The sequence below is a fragment of the Oryza glaberrima genome, chromosome 4 (assembly GCF_000147395.1).
Source record: "Oryza glaberrima chromosome 4, OglaRS2, whole genome shotgun sequence".
Lineage (NCBI taxonomy): Eukaryota > Viridiplantae > Streptophyta > Magnoliopsida > Poales > Poaceae > Oryza > Oryza glaberrima.
This window is the reverse complement of record NC_068329.1, coordinates 18,426,347-18,453,429: the sequence shown is the minus strand read 5'-3', so window position 1 is coordinate 18,453,429 and position 27,083 is coordinate 18,426,347. Positions and strand designations below refer to the sequence as shown.

General features: G+C 46.1%; 4 protein-coding genes across 5 annotated transcripts; 1 reads left to right on the top strand and 3 right to left on the bottom strand.

Annotated features, from left to right (window-relative positions):
• Positions 1–4,349: 4,349 nt before the first annotated feature.
• Positions 4,350–6,861, bottom strand: LOC127770270 (uncharacterized). Its single transcript, XM_052295933.1, has 3 exons — positions 6,066–6,861; positions 5,782–5,967; positions 4,350–4,896 (listed from the first exon to the last, which is right to left on the bottom strand). Exons 1-3 carry the CDS (start codon positions 6,585–6,587, stop codon positions 4,606–4,608), a joined length of 999 nt encoding a protein of 332 aa, XP_052151893.1. The 5' UTR covers positions 6,588–6,861; the 3' UTR covers positions 4,350–4,605.
• A 3,658-nt stretch (positions 6,862–10,519) lies between these two features.
• On the bottom strand, positions 10,520–17,369 carry LOC127770300 (probable receptor-like protein kinase At1g49730). The gene is made up of 9 exons (XM_052295961.1): positions 16,980–17,369; positions 14,891–15,439; positions 13,823–14,110; positions 13,206–13,467; positions 13,084–13,136; positions 12,929–12,996; positions 12,622–12,711; positions 12,410–12,500; positions 10,520–12,026 (listed from the first exon to the last, which is right to left on the bottom strand). The coding sequence occupies exons 1-9, from the start codon at positions 17,050–17,052 to the stop codon at positions 11,428–11,430; spliced, it is 2,073 nt and encodes a 690-aa protein (XP_052151921.1). The 5' UTR covers positions 17,053–17,369; the 3' UTR covers positions 10,520–11,427.
• A 2,872-nt stretch (positions 17,370–20,241) lies between these two features.
• On the top strand, positions 20,242–23,735 carry LOC127770304 (PI-PLC X domain-containing protein At5g67130-like). 2 transcript variants are annotated; one of them, XM_052295964.1, is made up of 8 exons: positions 20,245–20,619; positions 20,708–20,830; positions 20,928–21,065; positions 21,815–21,913; positions 22,014–22,317; positions 22,725–22,948; positions 23,043–23,129; positions 23,269–23,735. In XM_052295964.1, exons 1-8 carry the CDS (start codon positions 20,521–20,523, stop codon positions 23,434–23,436), a joined length of 1,242 nt encoding a protein of 413 aa, XP_052151924.1. In that variant the 5' UTR covers positions 20,245–20,520; the 3' UTR covers positions 23,437–23,735. The 2 variants fall into 2 exon arrangements, with proteins under 2 accessions (XP_052151925.1, XP_052151924.1); XM_052295965.1 differs by lacking the exon at positions 21,815–21,913 and having other exon boundaries at positions 20,242–20,619.
• Positions 23,736–23,793: 58 nt separating this feature from the next.
• Positions 23,794–26,346, bottom strand: LOC127770306 (40S ribosomal protein S10-1). The gene is made up of 5 exons (XM_052295966.1): positions 26,188–26,346; positions 26,022–26,070; positions 25,293–25,575; positions 24,581–24,716; positions 23,794–24,076 (listed from the first exon to the last, which is right to left on the bottom strand). Exons 1-5 carry the CDS (start codon positions 26,188–26,190, stop codon positions 23,996–23,998), a joined length of 552 nt encoding a protein of 183 aa, XP_052151926.1. The 5' UTR covers positions 26,191–26,346; the 3' UTR covers positions 23,794–23,995.
• Between the last annotated feature and the right edge of the window lie 737 nt (positions 26,347–27,083).

Here is a 27,083-nt window from a genome sequence, read left to right as displayed (position 1 = left end):
AGCTGACGGTGACTGTAGCCACGAAAATGACTGGAGAAAATTGTTGCAGAGATAATAATAGTTCAGGTTGCACGCCAAACTGAATTCAGCCTTCAGGGCCGTGTGCCGGATTTTAGTTCCTGACGACGATCGCTAGCCTGAAAACTATCAATGATGAGAAAATTCCCTGCACATTTCTGCAGCAATGAGCAATCATCAGGTAAAACTGTAAAAGTTTGTGGGGGCATCACTGATCTTGCTTGATGTGAGCTTCACATCAAAGACAGGATAATCTCTGGAAACATTGAGTTTAGTACACCATATCGTGTAGCTAGCATTATTCTCATCCTGTTCCATCAAGTTTCGGTTGAGTACTCCATCTGATAATCGATCTTGCAGCTCCACTGCACTCAAGAACTTGCTTCCCGCCAACTCGTGGCCATTTGGATATATCAAACTTCATAAATGTGGCTTCCTCTCTATTTCATGTTATAAGTTATTTCAGGTTTGTTTTAAGTTAAATATCTTCGAGTTTAACCAGGTTTACAGAAAAATACAATAGCATTTCCAACGCAAAATAAATATTACTATAAAAATATATTCAACGGTGGATTTAATAAAACTAATTTGATGTTAGAGATTATGTTGTTACGTTTTTCTATAAATTTAATCAAACTTAAAAATATTGGCTTAGGAAAACCCAAAATAAAATATTGACCTTAGAAAAAACCCAAAATAACTTATAATATGAAACTCGAATATTAAGCAGAAGAAAGTACTTGCCAAGGCTTGGAAGGTAGGTTTGTCCTGGCAAATACTTTTCCAATGGTGATTAATTATTGGTATTATATGATCATTATATGTCAAGCAAGCAACATTGGCAGCATGATGCAGAGATTATAGTGATGATTAGTACTTTCTTGGGCTCAATTACTCATAGCCGGTTGGTGGATCAAGCGTGCGGCTCTTTTACTACTCGTCATGGAGACCAGAGATATATGGCATGGAGAAGGAAAGAAAAGGAGGCGATCACTTTGTTTCAAAGAACCTAATGAAAGCTTATTAAAGATTCCTGAACACCACACCAAAAAAAGGTTTAATTTGATGCCAATGTTATCAAAGAACAGGAATGATTGTGTAATGAATCAACTTCCAACTCAGATTATCTTCTTTGTCTTGGCCATGACAATTCTTCTAAAGCCATAAAAAGAACTGGAAAAAGGAATAGAAGGTGGTAGGGTAGGCCCACGATGTGCTCTCTCTCTTTTGTCTGGGCCCATCTGGTTAACTAACAGCACTAGCAAACTGTACTATAATATAGTACATGCCATAGTTATGATCATCAAAAAGAAAAGGTAATGCATCTCATCAAAAAGAAAAGAAAAAGATAGGGTAATGGGTGCAAGTGCAATTACAATCCATGCTCCCAGGTACTAGCATACAGGAAAAGATGTTTACAATCTTCATTGTGAGGGAATGATAGAAAAAAAAGGCTTTTTATTCTTGTTCTTCTCTTTCAAGATCATATGAAATGTGTTGATGACAATACCCAACTGTAGCATATATGCCACATAGCTATCATGAAAAAGAAAAGGAGGTATATATGTCAATCGTATTATCTAAGAAATATATGTCAATCGTGCTCCTAGGAATCTTCAGCATAAGAAAAGCTGCTTTACATCTCCTTGTTGGAGGGCAAACTGAGAGAAAAAAAGGTCATTTATTTTTTTTATATAAATTTCACAAAAAATCAAGATATTATAATAATTCAAATTGCATAAAACCATATGAGTTTTGGCCCGTTGCATATAACCACAGGTGTTTTTGGTCCTACATTTTGAAAAAACTACACCATCAACTAGTTTTTCTTTAATATACTATATACATGAGCTGTAAACCTATATCCAGAATTCATGGGTTGTTTAATCCACCGTACATATGTTGTAGCCATGCAAGTTAATCAATTTTTTTAAAAAATTGATACAATGTTAAGTGAGATGGGCTAACGGCATGTTTTGCGTAAACTTAAAATTATAATACCCATGATGAGGTATCACATATAAAAACTCTTATGATTTTGTTAAATTTAAACCATAATAATATCTGAGGTTGTATGAAATTTAAACAATAATAATATTCCATGCATTCTGATACATGGTCCATGGTGTTGAGTCTCCTTTAAGAAAAAAGGCCATGATGACCATGGCACGGAGCTGGGCCACACAAGCAATGTGGAAGCTCTCTGGGCCTTCTTGAAAGGTGCTATATGGGCTGCAAAATCCATAAAACCATGCAAGTTTCTACCCCTTGAAATTCAGCTATGTTCGAATTGGCTAATCGGCTAAAATTTTTAGTGACATATAAAACGAGATTAATCATTAGTACTTGCTCCGTTTCATAATATAAATCTTTCTAGCATTGTCCACATTCATAGTAATGCTAGAAAGTCTTACATTATGAAACAGAGGAAGTACATAATTTATTCAATATTAATTTTATAAATTTTAAAAATAAAAATGATTGCTTGAAAGAAATTTATATAAAAATATTTAACAAAAATGTACAATTTAGAAGTTTGGGTATCTTGAGATCGACGAAACCATTAAGGGTAGGTCGCCTATCACTAAAAAGAATAATTAACTGTAAATGAGATCACCAATGTCAAATCTAGGTCTTGAATTAGGGCAGGTTGGTTTCACCATAAGGAAACTGACCCGTTAAGTTACGCTCACTTCATATTTTTGTTAAATATTTGATTGTTTAAATTTCTATATTTGATTATTTTTTATTTTTGCCGGGAGAACTGGATGGATTGTTTTGATTATATTTGATAAAATGTTAGCCGGTTGTATCGAATTGCGCACCAATACAATACATAGACGTGCTCACGCTCTTCTCTTTATTATATTTCCCTTCAGATTTGCTAACATTATAATAGGAATATAGTAGTAAATACTAATGCATCTGTCGTTGACTTCCAATGGGTGATATATCTGTTAAAAAATGCCGACAAATCTGCAGAACTCTGGGGACATAGCGTTCGTTGTTAACAAGTAGTGGTGCTGGAAATCCAGCTTGTTTTGTCTTATTTTGCCAAAATTCAGACTAGTACTAAATCCAGCCTGTTTTGTCTTATTTTGCCAAATTTCAGACTAGTACTCTTGCCACTTAAATTAAGCAAAAAATGAACAATGAGTATAAGCACCTCCTTTTAGAAAACATGTTGATTTTTACTCTTTTATCTCCCATAAATCGATAAGTTTTATCTCTTCAATATCTTAACCAATCCACTACTACTATTTCTCTATTAAATATTAATAAGAAATACGTTAGTCTTTTTCATTTCCATACTAAAGTTTTCTCAAGATGCGGTACAGAAAAAGTATGATTTAGTACAACTAATTAACCTCGGATCATATAACATTTGCATTACTTACTCCATATGCGAACTGAAGGGAAGCAGTACATCTGCAAACCTGCAATAAAGCACTTTCAGATAGTAGATGCCACGGCCAAAACTAAATTCTCTTTCTGACAGCCCATGTGGAACGAGATCACTTTCACTGACCCTTACTCCTTCAATGCATCAGACCAGAGTAGGATATTGCAGGCTTTGCCGCTGCTTCAGTAGATAATGATAGTAGTAGTACCCCCATTCTCGATCGTCGATCTGCACGGAAACAGTGGAACGGCTCTACTCGATGTCAACAAGATTCTGTCTTGTTGATCACCGCGATAAGATTATTAAGATCTGGCAGTAAAAAGTACAGTAGCAGTAGCAGTAATCAGTTGCAAAGCACCTGAAGCTGATGATCTAATCTGAATCAACAATCGAGCATTGCCAGCTCACAGATCAGCAGCAGCCTGCAAAAACGTTCATCTCGTCAGAAATCTGAACATGGAAACGTTCATCATCAGGGAAGTTTCCTACTACCTCCGTCCCAAAATAAGTGCGGCCATTAGTTTCCGCGCCCAATTTTAATCGTTCGTTTTATTTTAAATTTTTTTATAATTAGCATTTTTATTGTTACGAGATGATAAAACATGAACAATACTTTATTCGTGATTTATGTTTTTATTTTTTTTAAAAAGTTTTCAAATAAGATGAACGGTTAAAGTTTGGTGCGGAAAACTATGACTACACTTATTTTGGGACGGAGGAAGTACTGAATCTGGCCGCTGTCGTGCTGGAACAAAGATCAGAACAGGCAAAGAGCGTCAGAAATGGAAGCAACGCCGGGCTTCACGGCACCCACCACTTCCAAGAAGATTTTCAGGTGACAACTGAATGTCTGAACATCACATCACATCACACAATTCACAAAAACCTGACGCTACAACATTTCGGAGAAACTCAGCAACAAAGAAAGAACGGCAACGGCGTGATTAATTATTATTATCCACCCAAAATTCGATATCTCAAAATGTTCGCGACAAAATTTCCCTGTACACACAACCTGATCGATCTCCTCACCCTCCTTCCAAACTAACCAACTCGCAAAGTATGCAGTGACAATATACTGTAAATATCAGACAAGAAAGAAACAAGAAGAAGAAAAAAAAGAAGACGATCTTTCGAAGATGACGCAGTGATGAGCAGCTAGCTCGCCGGCATTGCAGCTTAGATTAGACGAGGCTGCAAGCCTTGTTGAGGGAGACGGGCTTGCCGAGCTTGGCGACGTCGAGCCTGACGCTGCACTGCACGTTGGTCAGGAACTTGGGCTTCACCAGCTTGCCCAGCACGAACGCCCGCGACCTGAACCGCACCGCCAGCTGCAGCGGCACCGGCGCCGGCGGCGCGCCCTTCACCGGCGTGCTGCTCAGCCCCGACCCGCCGCCGTACAGCGGCACCTTGTCGCCGACCACCGCCACCGCCACGTGCCGCGAGCTCTTCCTCGACTGGTAGAAGTACTTCACCTGAGTGAGAATGTTTCAGTTTTGTCAGTCACTCGGTGTTTTTTGCCAAGAAAGTTTCAGACTTTCAGATCAGTTTTGGATGGATGGACCACAATGACAATTTTTTTTTGTCTCTCTCTTTTCTTAATTGGAATTAATGCAGGTAGTGAAAAATTTGGAGTGTGTGGTGCTGCAACTTGACTGAATGGATGACAGCTAGTGTTTGAAGATGATGTTGAGAGTTTCAGAGATTCTCTGAATGTGTTGAACTAGTTTCAACAGTGTGAAGTAGTACTAGTCTACATCCATGGTGCTGCCGTGTAGGCATTATCACAACTGCTACAGTTTGGTTTGGTCAATGTGCAGCTGTAGTCCATTGTTCACAAATACGAACAAGAGATCGAGATTTTTCTTTTTCATGTGATAAATTATATTGCGCTTTTAACAAGAGTATCAGCCTACCAGGATGGTTTACTGCAAAATGCTGAGGTTTTATCCCCTCCCGGCATCTACTTAGCATGAACATTTTCACACAACTTCTGAAACTTAGCAGCTAAGATTCATAGGGTGTGTTTAGTTCATGCAAAAATTAAAAGTTTGGTTGAAATTGAAACGATGTGATGGAAAAGTTGAAAGTTTGTGTATAGGAAGGTTTTGATGTGATGGAAAAGTTGAAAGTTTTAGAAAAAGTTTGGAACTAAACTCGGCCATAACCATAATATTTGCCACAGCTCTGCTTTGCAGCTTAAAACATCAGCTAATTAAGATTTATATTGTTTAAAAAAAGTGTCTTTTTACTAGGACTACGGATGCAGTGTGAAGAAGAAACTAGTCTACTGTATTGAACAGAAGAGATCAAAATCGATGGGTGCAAGCTAAAAGATGGGGTTTTGAGAGGCGGCTTACGTTGCCGGAGGCCATGAGGAGCTGGTAGTAGTAGAGCGTGAGGGGCTCCGCCGTGACGTGCACGCCGAAGAAGCTCCCCGTGTTCCGGAACGTCATCCTCACCGTCGCGTTCACCGTCGACAGCTCCGTCGGCACCAGCGACGCGTCCGTCCCCGCCTGGATCACGAAGTTGTGGAACGTGATGCTCTGCATGCGAAACAAATCACCCTCTCAAGTTAGAGAAAAATCGGTTTGATTCTTGCAAGCATTTCAATGGCGATCGATCGAGCTTTGCATATCATTACGTTGATGGAGACGACGGGCTTCTGGTTGTGGCTGGCGCCCCAGAGGATGAGCGCGAAGAAGAAGAAGAGCGCGAAGAAGGCGCCGACGAAGCCCAGCGCGTAGCGCCACCGCCTCGGGAGGGAGGAGAACCCGCCGCCGCCGCCGCCGTCGGCGTCGTCGTCCTCCATCAGCAGGCCTTCCTCCTCGATGGCCGCCTCCTTCATCCACGGGCTACGCCGCCCACCACCTCCGCCGCCGCGGCCAGCCGCGACACCGCCTTTGCCGCCGTCTCCCCCGGCGGCGGCGGTGCGGCGGGAGGAGCCGGACTTGGCGGCGGAGAAGCGGGAGGAGGAGGACTCGCGGGAGTGGTTGCCGAGGGAGCGCGGCGGCGACGCCGCGGGGGAGGAGTGGAAGGACGACGCCGCCGTCTTGTTCTCCCCGTCGTCGTGGCTCGGCGACTGCACGTAGTAGGCCGCCCGCGGCGGCGACGACGCCGCCATGCTCGACGTCACCTCCGAGTCCGTCTTCGCGTGCAGGTGCATCCTTCCTCCTCCCTGCAGGGCTCTCGCGTGCCAACTCGTTCTTGTAACCCGTTGGCGTGTGCAGTGCGAGGAGGAGGAGGAGGAGTGCGCGGCCACCACTGTGTGGTAGCTAAGCTTAGCTTTAGCTCGGATCCTGTGGGTTTTTGGAGGGGAGGCGTGCGGGCGTGGAGACGACGACGACGACGACCTGCGTGTGGGGGTTTGGTGGCTTGGCTGTCTGTGGCTGACTACCGACGCGACGCGGAGCCCCTGCAGCTGGGGGCAGTGTCCTCCCTTGCCGAAACGCGGAAAATTTTCAGGGCAAACGGTTCCGTTTGGAAAAAGAAAAAGGGGACTCCTTCACAACGGGATCCCGTTACAACAGAAGAATTTTAGTGACTAGTACCTTGGTTACCGGCTGTTACCTGATACCTTAGATACCAGCTGGTATCTGGTACCTGATACCCTAGTATCGGCTAATACCTGGTACCTGGTACCTTAAGTACCGGCTGGTACCTGGTATCTGGGTATCGAGCTTGTACCTAGATATCAAACCTTGGTACCAGCGTGATACCCTAGGAGAGAGGAGGAAGGAGGAGCAGTCGCGGAGTCAGGGTGGTCAAGCAGCGGGGCGAGCTCATTGCCTGGGGACGACGGTGAAGGATGAGGAGGCGACAGATCTGGTGCCTACCTTGTACCATGCCTCCTCAGCCGGCTGTGGACGACGACGTGCTCGGCGCACCCCTGCCGCCGGCCATGGAAGCCTTCATCATCGACGTTGTAGCATATCCACTTGCTGCTAGCCATGGAGGGATGTCGCCGCAGCCGCACCCCGTTCCGGCTCCACCGCTCCCCGCTTCCGCTCTCCTTCTCATTCACCGCGCCTACCGCCGAGCTCCTCGCGGCAGCGGTCGCTGGCTCCGGCGAGCGGTGGGTGACGACGACAGGGAGGGCTACAGTGCCGTCTGATTTGGGGGAGGAGAGTGAGGTAGGAGGAGGGGATCCAGATGATTTGGGGGAGAGGAGTGAGGTAGGAGGAGGTGAGGTAGGAGGAGGGGATGCCGTGGTGTAGGTTTTCTGAAAGAAAAATTGCCGGTACGTACGATACTCCCTCCGTTCCTTTTCTACTAGATTTATACATTAATCAATGTATAGATTTTCTATATGAGTCTAGATTTATTTATATCTTTATGAATTCGGGTAATGTTAGAAACTATTACATTCTGTAACGGAGGAAAGTAGCTTTTTTCCATTTTTGTTATAAAAAAACCGCTCCCACCAATTTATCAAAGACTGGTTAAACCAATGATTTTCGGTCAATGTTGTACCGAAACCAACTCTGCATGTGTTCGCGTAATTTGGTACTTAAGCTCTGCATGTGTTCGCGTAATTTGGTACTTAAGACGCTTAGGACAAGATTTGATTAAACCTTTTTAAAATCTTAAGTCTTGTCCGAATCTTTTAAATGTTTTAAACTTTGCAGGGTTTGAATATTTTTAACCGAATATTGTCTGAACCTTTTAAAAGTTTTAAACTTTTACAAGTACGAACGAATCTTGCACTACACATCAAATATTTCTAATCGGGGAGAGTAATTTGCTACCTAGGAAGCGCTTTCTTTCCATCCAAATATCATTATACTCCCTCCGTCGTAAAATATAAGTATTTTTGGACTTGGACATAGTCTCCGAGATACTATTTTGACCAACAATATTTACAAAAGGAAAATGTATTAAATACAAAAAGTTGTATATTATGATAGTTCGTTTAATGATAAATATAGTAACACTAAATTTACATGATTAATCTTTTTTAATTTTTTGCTATTAATAGTCAAAATTTAAAAAGTTTGACTTAGCACTGTATTAAAAATACTTATATTTTTGGACGGGGGGAGTAGTAAGATATCGTAGATGATAATTAGTATTAATATTACTTTCGAAGAAGAATTAAATTTATTGCCCGGTTTGGAGCGCAAGAATTTCACAAGAGAATAGTTCAAAGGGAAACTGTGGATCTTAGTTTTGTTGTCCTGCTCAAGAGTAGGATCATATATCAATGGTCATGATACATCAATGTTATTTGATGCATCTCCGGTAGAACTGTAGTACTAGCAGTGAAGCAAATGAAGATAGTTCAGACTCAAGTATAGTAGTGTTAGGCTGCTAGCAAGTGAAAATGGAAACAGTGGCGTGTGAGACGTGAAACCGGAGAATGGGCAACGCCTAATCCCTGCCCATGTGCAGGTTGCTTACTGCAATTGTTTACGGTCCATGCCTTCAGCTGCTGCCACAATAGTACAATAGTAGGCTATAAACCAGCTGTAAACATATTTTAAAAAGATAAATAAGAGTATGTACAATAGCAGGCTATAAGCCAGCTGTAAACATATTTTAAAGAGAAAAATAAGGAGAGAGAAGAGCAGCGGGCTACATATTTGTAGCCAGCTGTAGTACGGACTTCAAGACACAGTGTGTGTATGACAGGTGGGACCAGGTATCAATAGTGTACTATGTAACTATTGTATGGATGAGCTATTAGATTGGCTATAGATGAATCGGAGCTAGTAGTTGGCTATACTATTAAACTCGCTATAAGGAGAGAGAAGAACAGCGGACTACAGATTTGTAGCCAACTGTAGCACAGACTTCAAGATACAATGTGTGTATGACAGATGAGACCAGGTATTAATAGTGTAGTATGTAACTATTGTATGAATGAGCTATTAGATTGGTTATAGATAAATTAGAGCTAGTATTTTGCTATACTATTGAACTTTCTCTAATTAAGAATGCTCCCGGATTTGGAACCCTTAAACGCTCCTGATTGATTCTTTATTAATGATCTATCTACTCGATTATCCTATCTGATGTGCCCATTCCTCTGCTTGTCTCCTTGCGCCAACTTGCTCGTTGCTTAATGAGAACCGAGGTCACAGTTGATTGATGCAAATAACCGTGTCAGTACTCAGTATACTGCGGGTAATGGTTTAATAGTGTACTATTGTTACTACAAAGCAGCAGCAGTAGTACTAGTGTCCCTCCTGCTGCTTGCCGCTGTTGCACCTTTTACAACTCAAGACAAACGAAACGATACAGGTAGTTTACACCCTACGTTTTTAGGAAAAACAATTTCTTGCTATGAATTTAAATATGGTTCTCTTTAAATTGACAGACAAAACATACTTGGGCTGATGAGGTTGCATGAAACATAGGGTGTGTTTAGTTGGGAAAAAGAAAATTTTTGGGTGTCACATCGGACGTTTGACCGGATGTCAGAAGGGGTTTTCGGACACGAATGAAAAAACTAATTTCAGAACTCGTCTGGAAACTGCGAGACGAATATTTTGAGAATAATTAAGCCATCATTAGCACATGTGGGTTATTGTAGCACTTATGGCTAATCACGGACTAATTATGCTTAAAAGATTCGTCTCGCGATTTCCCCCATAACTATGCAATTAGTTTTTCTTTTTATCTATATTTAATGCGTCATACATATATCTAAAGATTCGATATGATGTTTTTGGAAAAAAAAATTGGGAAACTAAACGGGCCCATAGTAGAAGTTGATTATATAATTTTTTTTAAAGGAGGAGCAGGTGATTGGGCTGATGCCTGATGCGTGCAAATCGCATGAAAAGAAATTGATCGAAACCCATGGAATGAATCCATCGTGAGCCGTGACAGCAGCATCGACTTGGAAGCCCTGGCTGGTGGCTACCGATGCGAGAACACCGCCCCGATCCCTAAAACAAATGACCCTGTTCAAACCCTCCTCCTTATCGAGGCCGCATCAGCTAAACAAATGGCAGGGCCACTTTGGCCAAAAAATACGACTAGTATGGAAGACACAAGTTCATGACTGATTCCCCCCCCCCCCCCCCCCCCCCCCCTCCCATTTTTCGCTTCCCGTAAAGCTTCTATTTTTCAACTCCTGTAATCGAGTCACGCGACATTGACACATCACCGGCAAACGGGAGCTCCTTTTTTTTTTTCCTTTTAAAGTTCGATCTGATCACACATTCACACAAACGCGATCGAACAAATAAAAATAAAAACCCAGTCTCTTTAGTACCATCATCAGTTGGCTCCTCCAGCCTCCAGGTACGCCTCTGCAGTCACGGTCAGCAAACTGCCTATGCCGGCCGTCGGCTTGCTGCCCCCTGCCCTACTTTTTACGGTGATTGTCACTGGGCGTCACGTTACCCTGCCCATGGCACGGCTGCTGCTACTGTCGCACGCGCGCGTGCGCGGCCGTGGTGGGATCGATCTGGCCTGCCCTGCCTCCTGCGTGCTGTGCCAATGCCACTCCGAGCGCAGCGCAGCGCGCGCGCCCACGGCGTCGGCGTCGGCGCCGCGCGCCACCGGTGGATGGACCACCCGCGCGCGAGATGGGCGTACCACTCGAGCTGCTAGCTGCTGCAGGCTGCAGCTAGGGAAGGCAAGTGAAGGGATCCATCCTCCATGCACGAATTGAATGGCCCATGTTCCCGACGTAGTACGCTCTTCAATGCTGACTGAACAATGAAGGTGGAACAACCACCAACTCCATCTAGGGAACTGAACAAACATCGCCATCTTCATCACGCGTGCCCGGCCTTCTCTCACTCCGCCACCTGGGCCCCCCCTGCCTAATCAGTTTCATCATCTCACTGGATGTCTGGATCGGTGGATCCCTGTGTGTGCTGTGTGCATCCCCTCGCTGGACAGCCACAGCTGCATCACTCACTCTCACCAAAAAAAAAAAAAACGAAAAAAAAATCTCTCTTTCAGTTCAGTCAGTGTTTCGACTGTTCACTGTACGTTGTGTCCTGCAAAATCTGTCGATGCAACCGACAAAAAGATGGCGTGTCACGGTGTCACGGCAAGCCGCGCGGCGACGACTGGGGCGGCGCCTCCTCCGGCGAGTTGCACTCAAGCAGCACGCTGCGGCTGCAGTACGACCTGGACGTGCTCGACGACGACGGCAGGCACCGACCACCGTCGCCGCCGCCGCCGGCCAGCATCTCCGCGCCCTCCTTCCCCTTCCGCCCGCTCTGCCCGCCGCCGTAGTAGTACCCTTCCTCGCCGGCGACGGCGCGGGCGAGGCCGCCGGAGAGCGGGTCCAGGCGCTCGTACAGGATGCGGAGCACCTGCTTCATCGACGGCCGCGCGGCGCCGTCCCGGTGGGTGCACCAGTGGATCACATCGGCCATCACCTGCAGCTCGTCCAGGTCGAACGCGTCGGCCACCGCCGGGTCGACCAGCTCGTGCAGCCGGTAGTCCGTGCCGATCAGCTCGCGCGACCACTCCACGAGGTTCTTGCTGCTGCTCCTGCTGCTGCTGTCGCCGTTGCCGTCGTCGTCGCCCTGCGCCACGGGCTTCCCCGTCACCAGCTCCAGCAGCAGCACGCCGTAGCTGTACACGTCGCTCTTCGGCGTCACCACCTGGTTCACCACGTAGCAAGGGTCCACGTAGCCTGCACCACACAAAACTATTGCTATCAAATTTCAAATCGCTTCTAAGGTGGTCTTCTTTTCTTTTGAAGGCGAAGATTAAGTGTTTTACGTAATACGAAATGATATTAATATATTATTGATTGGGTTTTAATTATGACAAACTTGAAAAATAGATTAATTTGATATTTTAGAGCATACAAAACATACCGTTTAGCAGTTTGAAAAGCGTGCCACGAGTATCCAAAATTTTATCCAACTTTAAGTTCATGCTCCACTACTTTTGATGAAAGTGTGTTTTCAAATTGAACCATTGTCATGTCAAACATGTATTGTGTGTTTGATTTGTCGGAAATGATGCTGACAAAGGTGAAGAATACACCAAAAAGGCAGATGTTGGACTTACCAGGAGTTGCCGGGATCTTCACGTTCACTAGGGTGGAACTGATGGTGGTACTATCACCATTTGAGCATTGTACAAGACCAGAAACGGCAAGCTATGGAAAATGAACCAGCCATTAGTATCTTGATCAGCCCTGTTAATTCAAAAACAAGTATCTGCTGCCAGCAGAGTAGGGATTAATTGTTCTCACTGTAGGAAAGTTTCACGTCAAGTACCTTGGCAAGATAGTTTCTGTCCAATAGGACATTGCTAGGCTTTATGTCCCCATGGCACAATGGAGGATCACAATAAAAATGAAGGTACTCCTGCGAGCAAAATATTTGGTTGTAGCAGTTATTCGTCAGCATTTAAATAATGTACTTAAGTAACGTAAGTGTTTTAAGCAGGTTTTCTTTTGCGAAACAAGTTTTTAGCAGGTTAATAGGCCTAACACCAAGTATTCAATTGTTGCTTTGGTACAAAAAAAAGTCTACGAAATATGTACTACTTGAGCTAATACAGAATCCAGATTCCAGGACTTACCAAAGCATTTGCAACATCAATGGCAATTTGGATCCTGTTTTTCCATGGTAGAAGACGTTTACCTGACGCTGCAAAGAGAAAATTGCTTTTATGCACACAATTCACCAGATTATGCAGTGTGAGACTAACGATTGGGAGTGAAAATAAAATATTACAATGAAGGTGATCCTTAAGGCTTCCATTTTCCATGTATTCATACACCTGGAACCTGGATAATAAGAAACTGTAAAGAACCATGGATTTCTAGATACCCAAAAATATGTATAACATACTCTACCTCTCAAATCTTGTTAGACAAAAGCCTTTAAGTCCAACAAGATGACGATGGTGCAGCCGCCCAAGAAGTTCCATTTCTTTGCAAAATTCCAGCTGACCTTGTTTTGGCGAGCTTTCTATGCGTCTTATAGCAACCACAGAACCATCACTCAGTTTCCCTTTGAATATTGTGCCCTTTTCACCTCCTCCCAACACAGTGCCAAAGTTTCTTGTTGCCTTCTTCATTTGTCTGTAAGTAAATCTGTCGAAAATGGTGGAAGAACCTGAAAAAATATCATGTTAAGCAGATAAATTGGATGGGTCTTAGAACTGATTCTAGTTGTAATGCAAGTTGTCAAATGTTAGTTCATCAAATTCAAATTAACCATATGAATTCCTAAGTTGTAAACCCCACACTAATAAATCAGTTTTACTGCTATTGCACATATCCACAGCCACAGGAGAATAGGAATGCAAAGCCATTACGCTTTAAGAAATTTCATGTGAAGTTAGCCCTAAAATAACATACCTGGTGTGCAATATAGCATCATGAACACACAGAAACCATCCAGCCATATAATAAATGAATAAATATTCATGTATGAATGTCAGTACAGCCATAGCTCATGAAATGATTACCTTCTTGGCCCTTCTTCAAACAGGAACTCCACGCATCAAGAGGGTTAGTTCCTTCAATCTTCTCTAATTCTCTACTCTTTTTACGGATGAGTAAAATCAATACTATCATTAGTATAACTGCTAATCCTGTAACCAAAGCCCCAATTGCAGGGAATAGTGCAAGCTTGTAACTACGATGATGCTTGGATAGCACTCCAGTAACATGCTCCCCAGGAATTTGCATTGCAAGTGGACTGGGAGCAATATTCGGTGCAATTAGTCCAGCTGGGGATGGCACGGAGATATTCACTGCATCATAGATACATCACTTATTAAAACATTGTGGACTCAAACCTTGAGAAAGATGAATCGAAGAATAACAAGCAAATGGTCCACTTCACTTCTACTAGACCTAATGACCTAACTTATTTCTACACAAACATATTATGTTGTATTGTAAATGAAAAAACTGATAACAGAAGATAACATATCATATTTTAGGTGGAATGTATCATCTTACCAACAAATACAAGATTTAACATTAATATGACAAGATTTTCGCCACACATATTATCATCAATAAGGATATGAAATTATAGCTTCTGCTGATGGTTGATTCTAATAAATGAAAATTTTAGTAGCATGTGCTGATTAATATACCTATTATTGCATATATTAGGAGAGCATGGACATGCACAGCAATGCTGCATGTATGAAGCTTTTCAAAGAACAATTGTGGAGATCATGTGGAGCTTATGTAATTCATTAGCCCTAATGAAACAAAAAAAATCCCATGCTTCTACAAGTTGTCAAATGGCATATCATTATAACTATTGCTCCTCAGGATCCGAAGCAATGTCAACAGAACACATGAGCTGGAGATCACGTGGAACAATGGAATGCACTAGAAACATAATAGAAGAAAAATGCTTTTGCCTCTACAAATTGTCAAAAAGGTTATATCCTATAAGGCTATAACAGATGCGAATAGTCAACATGGCCGAAGTGAAGCTCTCTATTAAAGAAAAAGATATTGTTTGTATTAACAAGGTCATCAAATAAAAAATAATTTGTGTACAGAATTCAAACCTTGAAGAGCACTAAGCCCCTGGACGCTAAAAAAGCAACTCGCCGTATCAACGGTAGATATATTCCCTTGACTCGCAAATGCAACAAAGGCAGCATCACGGCAGGTATTCAATGTGACATTATCTTGTTCTCCCACAAGATGGCGGAGGTATGACAGACCAGAGTTTAAGCACCTCTTGCAACTGACATCATCTGAAAGTAGAGTTGCACAGCTCCTAGTGACATCACTGAAATTCGGAGACTGTAACATCTGGAGGACGGTAGTCATCCCAATACATTGATAGGAAACTTGAATTTTGATCCCAAGGCCACAAAATGAAGCGGCGGTAGGCAGAATTCCCTTTGATACCAATGTGTCAGAGATGTTGCCAATGCAAGCATCAGAAATTTCGGCTGGGACCCCAAGAATGCCTGTCGTATTTGCATACATGGCAGACGAGACCGCAATAATAGCATTGATGTAACGGCAACATTTTGAGTGTCCATTTTCATCCGAGCATACAGAAGCCATCAGTTCATAGTTTGGCCAACTCAAATCCAACGGACACTCTGCATGTCAACAAAGAAATTATAAAGATCATGCAATAGTATACAACACATACCACAAAGTTAACATGCAGCCCCACCATTCTGTATATATATTTACTAAAATCGGGAACATTAACAGAAACAGCAAAATGTGTAATGCAATGCAGATAGCCAATGCTCGAAATCTATACCAATGCCATCAATCACGATCATATGTATAGCAAAAAATGAAATCGGTACCACCACGAACGGACCACGTGACCAGTACTAGCACTAGCACATTACCCATCTATTGGCGTAAATTGAATAGCATCTGAAGGTCAGCCTCATCACTCTGCTGCATATCTACTAAAACCAGTAATATTACACAGGAAGTGCAAAACATGTAATGCTCTGCAGGTAGCCAATGCTAGCTATCTACACCATCAATCATGATCATTACTTATTAACAGGAAATGAAATCAGTACCGCCAGGACCAGATCACATGACCAGTACTAGCACATTATCCTTCCATTTGATCACTTGCCATCAATTCCCAAATCTCCATTTACCCCCCCCCCCCCCCCCCCCCACATTTAATAAGAACTACCAGCAGAATGTGGCGTACTTGTACTTCCATACAAGGGGGGAGAGTGTATCAAAAACTTCATTAACCCAACCGATTCTGCTACACCGTACCGTACACCAGTAGCCTAGCACGGCACACACAACACAAGAAGTCAAGAACAACCCATGTGATGCGGAAGGGAACATCAGGTAAGACTGCACGATCAAGCCGATCTAATAAGTGATCCAATAACACTACCAAATTGCCAGGACCCGGGACCTTCCTCACCGGCCAGCTAAATCCAAATGGTACGGCGAGCGTGGGGAGGAGCCCTGGAACACGAACGAAATGCAAAGCCAAGCCACCACCACCACCACCCACACTCTGATTGTACAGTGTTCATCAGTGAGTGAGTGAGCCCCATTAGGTGAGGGGAATTCAATGGCGTGACAACCCGTCAACCCCCATTGCGAGTAGTACAGTCCCCTTTACCGGCATCGGCTGACGAACGCTGCAGGAAGCAGGAAGACGATGCATGCTGTTCGTGCCATTTTGTGGTTAGGGATTGCTCTCCGGCGAGGGATAATAACCACCGGTGAAATCACCCCCCCCCCCCCCCAAAAAAAAAAAAAAGCTCTAATTAATCAACTCTCGCATGACAAAAATGTGGTTCTACAATGCAGTAATCGGAGTAGAATGGTGACGAAAAATCGCGGGGAATGGTTGAAACTAGAAGCGGAATCGACGCCTGAATAATAATTAAAATAAGATATAAAAAAAATCGCTTCTCGAGCGACGTGCGCGGCTGCTGGCGCTACTTGCGCAAGTCGCAACAGCTCCGCCGCGGCGACCAGCCAAGGCCGCTCCAGTCGCGGAGATCATCGCTCGATGAGAGAGAGGAGCCAGCAGCGGGATTCCGGCGGCGGCGGCGACCCAGAGAAGGGAACCTGTGACACGGTGAAGGGAAGAAGAGGAGGAGCCCCGCCATTTAAAAGTAGTACAAAAGAGCTCACCTGCCGCGATCGCCGCCGGGAGCAGCGGGAGCGCCGCCACCACCAGCAGCAGCGCGAGGAGCCTGCGCCGCATCCTCCTCCGTACCAGCGAGAGCAGCGCAAGGAGGTGGCGGAGCGGAGAGTGGAGTGGGATGCTTGGAGTGCTTGGTGGAAAAAGGGTGGTTTGTCGGGGAGGGCGAGAGGAATTTGGACGAACGGGAAGGGTGCCAGCCTAGCCAAACTGCCAAAGCCAACGCCTCCGCTGCGCTGCACCGCGACGCCAACGCGATACGCCGATATGTCTCGCCGCGCGCGCGCGCGCTGCGCTTTTCCGCTTTGCGGGTCGCGGGGGCTCTCGCGGCGCGGCGCCTTTTCTCTCCTGTCTTTTCCCTCGCCTCGCGTCGCGCGGCCGGGTCGGGGTCACGCACACTCGCGTCGCGCCTCGCGCGCGGCTGCGTCACACCGGCTCACGGGTGGTTTTCCCTCCCGTGGCCGTGGCGCGGGCGTACGCGAGAACCGCGAGGGCGAGGGCGAAAGGGAGGCGCGACGCGACGCCCCACGGATAGGGTGGGTGAGGCCGTGAGGGTGAGGGTGGCACATGCCAATGTGCCAGATGGCGTGGACCGGACAAGCGCGACCAAACAACAAGTGAACAAAATACGGGGAGCGACGCCGACGCGCGCGCACGGCGCCGTCTCCGAGGCCCAGGCCGCGGCTGGCTTGGCTGGCTGGCTGCAGCGTACTGTACGCGGCAGTGCAACTCTCTTGCTCTGCGTTGGTTTTTCTTTGGCTGCTCCGCTTCGGTCAGATATGCTCCTCCTGGCTCCTGCTCGGCGTATGGCATGGTAACCGTTACACCCTGATTATATATTAGAAGTCGTTTAGACATATTTTTCTAGTCATTTTTTAAGCTTGATTAAATTTATAAAAAACATATAAAACAAACATATTATTGAAATATATTATAGGTTAGCTTTAATGGAACTAATTTGGTGTTGTAGATATATACCATTTTTTTAATAAACTAAGAAAAATTAAAATGACTTGTAATATGAAACGGAACGGAGGGTGTGCACCAATCTTCAGACGAGTTCAAAAGAAAAATAATTTTTTTGAAAAAATTTGTTTGGTTTTTTTTTGGGGGGAGGGGAGGAGGGGGGTGTTGAACTGACACAGGGAAAGAACACCACACATTTACTATGTGCTCCCTCCGTTCTATTGTTGGACACAGAAACTCGTGGCTAGATTTAAAATGAGATGGGGACTTGGGGAGGAAGTACTCATCAATCGTAACCTAATCGGACTAAAAACATGTCAGGAAAACTGGTCACTGATCAGCTCTCCTGCATCATTACTGCTGCAAAGTTTAAGGGGAATCCTAGGTGAACACTCATGGCTCATGTAGCACAAACAGATGACTGCAGTTGTTCTGTTTCACAGGACCAGCAGCACAGCATACATGCATGTCAATGCACGCAGTGATACTAGTATGCCTGGTGTTTGACCACTCTACTCTAACATCTTCTTGTCTAATCCTAGTACAATAATGTATAGCAAGCAGCATGCAGACAGTATCACTTGCTAGCATCTATACTTGTCCTGGCGCCATTGTTGTTTTCTACCTGGGAAGTTTCTCACGGGCAAACGCAGCTTCGCCATAAGCTACCATACCACCAAAAAGGCCATGCCGAGAAAGAGAACTTCAAAAGTTGTGCCACACAAGCAGAGACATGTCTGTTTCCTCTCTGAAGAGCTCCCCAGCTTTTCTCTCGCCACACCACAAGGTATTGTCCAAACTCCAAAGTATATTTCTCTACTAGCTGGAGGCTGGAGCTTTCTCTCATTTTGCCAAACGCAACTTGCACCAGAGGTCCTCCAGTGCTGTCTCTATGTAAAGCTGGTAAGCCCACAAGTTGACATTTTTGTATGCTCTTTTATGTGGGCTTTCATCATGTAAAGCTGGGCTTTTGTTAGGCCTTTAAGGCTTCTTCAACCTCTGCTTGCTTCATCCTTCATCATCTTCAGTCTTCACTTGACAAAATGCGTGTTTTGCTAAAACGTGTTGAGTATTGAAGCTTGTCTTGAGTAACAACTAGTACCAAACCCACTAATACCCATGTGTGCACATTCAGACGGTCAATGTATATTTGGAAGATAGTCATATAACTGACGCAAAAATGAACACCGTTTTTAGTCTACGCCCAAGTGGACTAACCACCGCAAGCATGTTTCATGTTTGTATGTATGCTTCTTTTTTTTAAAAAAAGAGAAGTTTGTGATGTGGATGCATGATGCATGTACTTGGTCATTAGATTGATGATTAATGATTATTCTAGCTATCAGCCAGCAACTAACTTCCTGATATGTATGATAATTGACTATGTCTCTGAAGGAATTCCGTAATTGACTCCTTGAATGATGAATGGGAGATTAAGTACACTGCGTCCTACAAATATAATCCACTCGAGTGGCTGAGATGGCCACATGTTTCAAATACTAGACAATTCGTGTACATATTTCAAGACTCTGCCAGTATGAGTGTGTTTTGTCCCTGTGTAGGCACATCATAATTTCAGTGTGGTACCTGTTGTGCATATTTTGCAGGATCTGACGATCGAGGCTTTTTCTTTCGGTTGTGGACAAGGCTAGAACCAGACAGGTATCGCAAACGTCTTTCTTCATGTTCAGGTTCAGTTCTGAATGGACAATTCCGGACACAGAAAAGTTGGGATTCAGAAGTGGTCTACTGAAATTAAGTCGGAAACATGTCGTTTGAATTGCAACAGATAACCTATATACCAGATCAAGCCTTTGCCAGCTGCGAGATAAAGACTATACATATACTACCAGTAGTACATACAGAAGTCGTCTTTTGTCATCGGCGAGATGCGTGCATGTATATTGGCACCATTTCTCTCTCTCCATCACCTATTCCACCAAGAATGATCTGTCTGAACTCGTCGTTAGTTAGCCGATGAAACTCTCCACATTATATTAATACGGCTCATAATTATAGCCAAATTATTTTTGTTTAAAGAACGTGTCATCACGCGAGAAAATGGCAAAAAAAAAAAATCAAGCCGTGGTCTCCAGCAGTTTTTGCCAAATTCAAACCGTGTTAGCTCCTACGACAGAGGCCGGCCGGACCACCGCAACGGTCACTGCTCTGCCTCGACGTCCGTACCACCACCACCGGTCCCCCCTCACTCTTCCTCCTCAAACGCGCACCATGTCACAAGGTGCGCGAGGCGGAAAGACGAAGCGGATGGGGGGCGCGTGTGCGTGCGTGAGTGAACGCCCGCATTGCCGCGTACGTAAGCAGGTGACGGCGACGCCGCCCACGAATTACGATTTACGATACAAAGCCACACACAACACAACAAAGGCCATCCATCCTTGAGAGACAGGGGGGCAAATATTCCGCCACTTGCTTTGATTCTGCTTGCTGCGGCTGCTGCCTGCCCGGCCCGTTGCTTGACGTCTACAGCACTGGGAGAGCACCAACCGCGCATCATACGCATCAAGAGCAGAGAGCGCGCAGAGGGAGAGGGGTGAGGAGGAGATGGCTGCGAAGTGGCAGGAGGCGCCGGCGCCGGGTGTGAGGGTCCTCCTGTTCGCCGTCGCGGCCGCCGCGCTGCTGCTGGTCGTGTCGGCACGGAAGGTACGTACGCGGTACGCGCGCTGTTTAATTAGTTGGAGGGGGGAATTGGTGGGTTAAAATGGAGGGTGTACGTGTGCGTACGTTGCAGGTGGGGGAGACGTGCGCGGCGGACCGGATCTGCGACGCCGGGCTGCACTGCGAGACGTGCGTGGCCGACGGCAACGTCCGCCCGCGCTGCACCCGCGTCACCCCCGTCGACCCGCAGACCAAGGTAGGTAATTGACGTCGCGGTTTGGTTTCTTCCTCTCCGAGTGCGCGGCGGCGCTGACTGACCGCATCCGAATTCCGGCGGTTTGTGTGCTGTGCAGGCGCGGGACCTGCCGTTCAACCGGTACGCGTGGCTGACGACGCACAACTCGTTCGCGCGGCTCGGCACGCGGTCGCGGACGGAGACGGCCATCGCCACGGCCTGGAACCAGCAGGACACCATCACCGACCAGCTCAACGTAAGTCCTTTCCTTTCCTTCGCACTTCCCAATCCTCCTCGCCGTCGTCCTCGTTTCCGGCCGTTCGTTCCTGACACGCCGCGCGCCACGTCGGATGCGCGGGCCCCACACAAACCCAATAATTAGACCCCACAACCACAACAGCAGGGGCAGGTGTTCCCCGGACGCAACAGGTGTCAGTCCGGCGCGCCACAACCCCCATGTCGCACCCTGGCGCGTTCGCGTTCGCGTTCGCGTGCACGGCCTCGCGCGCGCGCGCACGCTGCGGCGCCGTCTCCGCTTGCGTGAAAGGCACCGGGGCGTGTACGTGGGGGCACGGAAGACGACACGGGAGGTTCGCCGTTCGCCCGCGTGTGTGGCGCCAACGCAGATTGCTGGTCAGTTCTTCCATGGCTGTCCACCTTGCCGAATTTCCCATCGTCGCGTCGTGTGCCCCCGTGATTTGTACCCTTGTGGCGCAGGGGGATACGGTCGGGTGGCACGTCCATTCCATTCTTGCCGTTCCGTCCCGTCCCGTGCCCGTCCCGTCTCTCTCCCACTTTCAATTTCAATCGCCCTCTTTGACTGACAGCCACTTAAACCCGGATTTTAATCAACCCATCATTGATTCCGTGATCCGTCACAAACATCAGGGAGAGTATTCAAGATTACACTGAATTTACACATGTCAAACAACGATCAAATCGATGAGATTAACATGCCAAAGCTTTCTGCCTTTCTCGCTATTCATCAACACGTCACGCGTGCAGAACGGCGTGCGAGGACTGATGCTGGACATGTACGACTTCCGCAACGACATCTGGCTCTGCCACTCCTTCGGCGGCGCCTGCCAGAACTTCACCGCATTCGTAAGGCACACATGATTACGTGTACAATCGCCTCTGAATTCCCGATGAATCTGACGAACACGAGAGCTTTGATCTGATCAATGTGTTTTAATTCGAGCAGGTGCCGGCGGTGGAGGTGCTGGGCGAGATCGAGCGGTTCCTGGCACGGAACCCGTCGGAGGTGGTGACGGTGTTCGTGGAGGACTACGTGGAGTCGCCCATGGGGCTCACCCGCGTCCTCAACGCCTCCGGCCTGACAAAGTACGTGTTCCCGGCGTGGCGGATGCCCAAGAGCGGCGGCGACTGGCCGCGGCTCAGCGACATGGTCCGCGACAACCACCGCCTCCTCCTCTTCACCTCCAAGTCCGCCAAGGAGGCCGCAGAGGGCATCCCCTACGAGTGGCGCTACGTCGTCGAAAACCAGTGTAAGGGCGTACATCTTCCACTCCTAAATTTAGCTTCAGAAGTTAGCTATGGACTAGAGTTGTGAGCTTCGTAAACCCAACTCCACCTCTCTATTTTATGAGAGTACTCTACTTAGCCCCGCTCCTATTTTAGGTGAAACTGAAACTATTTGACCGAGCTCTAGCTTCAAGAGAGGTGGAGCTGTAACTGTGTCAAACTGATCCTAAGTAACATCAATGAGATCATGTTTCTTTTTGACTTTGAAGTCACAATGATTTTGTCATTGACATGTGGAGGCAGGATCTCATTGACCCACGTGTCACTGATAAAGTCACGTGATTTTGATCGTGGAGGATTTTGCGGCTTGGGTTTTCCTTTGACGATGGTGTGCGTGTGCGTGTGCGTGTGCGTGTGCGTGTGGGTGCAGATGGGACGAAGGGGATGATCAAGGGGAGGTGCCCGAACCGCGCGGAGTCGGCCGCCATGAACGACCTCTCGAGGTCGCTGGTGCTGGTGAACTACTTCAGGGACCTACCGAATTTCCCGGTGGCCTGCAAGGACAACTCGGCGGAGCTGCTCGACATGCTCACCACCTGCCATGACCTGTCCGCGGGCAGATGGGCCAATTTCATCGCCGTCGATTTCTACAAGGTCTGATACTGCATCATGAATATGGATTAGAAACTGCTTGTGCTAGTTTTAAAAGAGGCTTTGAATTCTGAACTTGTTTGCGAAAACGATGCAGAGAAGTGATCGAGGTGGTGCGGCTGAAGCCACGGACAGGGCCAACGGCGGACTGGTCTGTGGGTGTGGGAGCGTCTCTGCTTGCAGTGTAATGCCTCGCTGCAGAAACCTCGTTAAGATTTCTGTTGCAATGCAAGATTGAATTCCAGCATTGCACATTGCTAAACTAATGATCATAATTCAAATCTGACTTGAAAAAAAAGATTGAAACGTGTTTGCCTGCGCAGGGCAATGGTACATGCACGACTGCTCGGCACGGCGGCACGCCCAAAGGCATCTTTAACGCGACATCGGGCGCCACGGCGTTGCTGCGGCCGCCGACGGAGACGTTGCAATGGCAGCAGCTCATCATACTCGTGCCATCTACGCTGGCTGCTCTACTCTTGAGCCTTTGAGAGAACATGGCAGAAACACCAAGCATCACCACTGCATCCTTTCCCCCCAAATTTTGCTGTACATAGATTGCATCTGCCTCCCAGAAACAGATTAGATCCCGCTTTACATTGTACAAACATTCGCAATAGAGTTTTGGTTAAAAGATTGGTTGGGTCTACATTGTAATCGATCAAGAATTTGTTTGTACCCCATCGTACGCAAGACATGCAAGCTCCGATGAATGAGCACATGAAAAACACATACTTCAGTCTGCCTATTCTATTATTCTAAACTTGCATACAGATATCATATCACTATTTCACGCAGCCAGAAATCCAACATGCACATAATTCTTTTTTTTCGGAAGCAAAAGATAATTTCCGCCAATATGTCGAAAGCATTAACATTGAAACTTAGCGTTCGCAAAAACTATTATACTCGAAGGTATCAAGATAGCATATTTTTAGCATATGTCAACAGCGGTCGATCCTGCAAACATGGACTGCTACATAATTTAACTGTCCTTCAAAATTAAACGCCTCATTCGAAGGAAAACATCATATCCAAACTAGGGGAAGTTCACTCCATCGAGGAAGAGGTCGGGCCAGCGCCAAAGCCTCCGCCACCACCACGGCCGAAGCCAGGTCTGCCACCAGAGCTCTGCAAAATTTTAAGGTGGTATATATAAGCCAAACTCAATGATGTCATCAAATAAACTGAATTATCAATATATTGTTTAAATTCAGAACATGAAAAAACAAAATATCTTGTTCAAAACAAGCAGAATATGCATATTGCACAGGTCCTTCAGCAAGCAAAATCACAAGGTTGTTCAAAACTTCTATGCCAAAGAAAGATATGAACCTTGCTGAATCCCACACAAACATTACATGGAACTAAATAGCTTGTTATCTCAAGCCAAGAAGACGTGAACGAACAATATCAAATATATAGGCACCTTGGGTGTAACATACAACTATGAGTACAAAAAGACAAGTTAATTATGCTTTAACTTTTAAGTTGATGGTAAATCCAAATATAAATTCATCACAGGCAGCACACAAATGGATTTAGCTTGTCTAGTATTCAGCGTAATAAATCAAACAAGCTACATGACAAGATAGAACAATATTGGAACACTTAAAAGGGAAAGTAGTTGATTACCCTAAAGGATGGCTGGAACTCGGCAGGAGCTCCACCCTTCTCACCACCAAAGTCACCAGGAGCACCACGAGGACCACCACGGTACCCATCTCTGTCACCAAACCTTGGCCTGTCCCCTTCAAAGCGAGGCGGGCCCCTACATACATCGCAAAGAGAAGGAACAGTATAGAATCAGCCTCCATTAAATCAGGAAACTGTGAACAGATTAACTTAAACCAAACCACATCAAAACATCTTGAATACATTTATCATGCTATCTAGTCCTATCTTCTTTATAGGCAAGCTTAGAAAGCACTATACAAGCAAAAGCTGCAGCCTAAAGCAAGAACAAATGAACAACGCACAGAAATTTACAAGATTCACCCTAAAGCAGAAGCCCTGTGGATAGATGAAAATGATCAATACCTCACAAATGAGAGCAACATATTTCTTGATGGAAAATATTATGCAACAAACATTGTCATGCTAAAAGGCTCTGCTGCTCTGCCTGCAGAGTCTCACTACTCCCATCTCAAAAGCTACTAGCTAGATTCCTAAAGATAAGTCTAGTACGGGAATAATATCAGACATTTATAGCCATAATTTTCTCCTTCCCATTTGAATAATTTGTAGAAATATAACGGTTATATGATCATGGTGAAATGGTGCCGATCCCATGTTTACTAAGCACATTATAGTATATGCCAATTTGCATTTACGAGAATATGTATACCTTGGGCGGTCGCCAGGTGGGCCAGAACCGAATGGGCGGCCAGGTGGCCTGGCAGACTTCTTGAGTGTAGCAGGCACAATCTCAGATGGCAGGTTAAGGTAGTTGCGCAGGTGCTCAATGCCATCGTTGGTGAGGTACCAGTAGTAGTACTGCCAGGAGAAGGTCTCCCTGACGTACTCCTTGGACTTGAAGCTCTGCATGAGCTTGATCACCTGCAGGTTCGGCACATCGATCTGCGGGTGCTTTGCCAGGTTGTAGTCCTTCTTGGCATACAGCACTCCCTCTGCAACAGCAGTATACACCAAGTTAAAACCAGAACCTACAATCACTTTCAGTTTGAGCCTCTTGGCATGCGAACGCTGTACTAACATACACGAACAGCGATATCATTTTTCTTGAAATTTTTATACACAGATTTCGCAACACCAGGACCGAAACAACCAATTTAAGTTGATGTTCATGGGTGCACAGATTTCGCTAGTATATAACCAATAGTTCATTGGGTTCCTAGAATGAAAAATTATCACTAGCATATCAAATCCTACATCTAAACCAAGCTTCTCCTTTTAACAAGAGGGCAGTTCCTGCACTAAGAACCGTGCTCCTGTACGGAGCAACACGAATCTCCTCGTTTTGCAAACCTAAAACAACAATCTCCACTAAACATGGCGGCGGCTCTACGCCTCTAGTACGATTACGAGGTGCAAATAGGGACCAAGAACCACTGACCTTGGAAGAGGTACTTGCAGATCTCATTGCGGTTCTTCTTCGGGATGATCTGCAACAACAAACAGGCGAAACGCGAGTGAGGAGATTAGCATCAACCAGCAAGCAGCACGGCACGCACGCGAGACCGCGAGGAACAGAGGATGGATTCAGAGCTTCGCGCGCTTACCATGGCGGGCGCCGAGCGGATCGGACGAGCTCCAAGCGTAGGGCGCGCCTGGGGCGGGGAGGGTGAGGAGGAGGCGGCGGCGCGAGGGAGAAATCGAAGAACCCTAGCGGCTCGAGACGGGTCCGCTTTTATATAGTCGCTGGCCGGTGTAGGGTTAGAGGGGTAGAATCGTCAGAGTGGACGGGCTGGGCTTTTCAGGCCCAGTTAATTGTGCTTTAATGGGCCTTTGCAAGGTCTGTCTGTCAGATTTGTTGGACCTAGTGATCTTTTTTTGATGAATAAGTTCACCGGAGGTCCCTCAACTTAACAACGAGATTTTTTGAGGTCCCTTAACCACAAAACCATAAATGTGTACCCATAAACTCACACAAACCACGCACTCAAGGTCCTATGGCAGTATATATGGGTGGTTTCACTGACGTGGCAACATAGTCAGCAAAAAAATTTAAAAAGTACATGGGGCCCACATGTTAGCTGCACATTCTCTATTCTTCTCCTTCTCTTTTCTCTCTTATCTCTTCTCATCTTCAGTGAGGGAGGCCGGCGATGGGCGAGCGTGGATGCAGGCGGTGGGCGAAGCGGATTGGGAGGGAGGGGGAGGCGGCCGGCGAGCCCGTCCGAGCTCGCCCAGCCTGCACGCGAGGGAGGCAGTCGGTGACCAAGAAATCATCTCCTTCTCTGCCTCTTCCCCTTCTCCCGCTGGTGGTGCCGCTCCTAGCATCATGAGCCACTCGCGGAGGCACGGCGGTGGTGGTGGCCGAGCACAGGGGAGCTCCTCGAGATGGACCTCGACTTCAGGAGGCTTGTCGATGAAGGGGAGGACCATGACAAGGATGGGTTGCGGTCGGGGTGGCCGTGCACCACACGGCATCGGTGGCCTCCTCCACCCCCCCTCT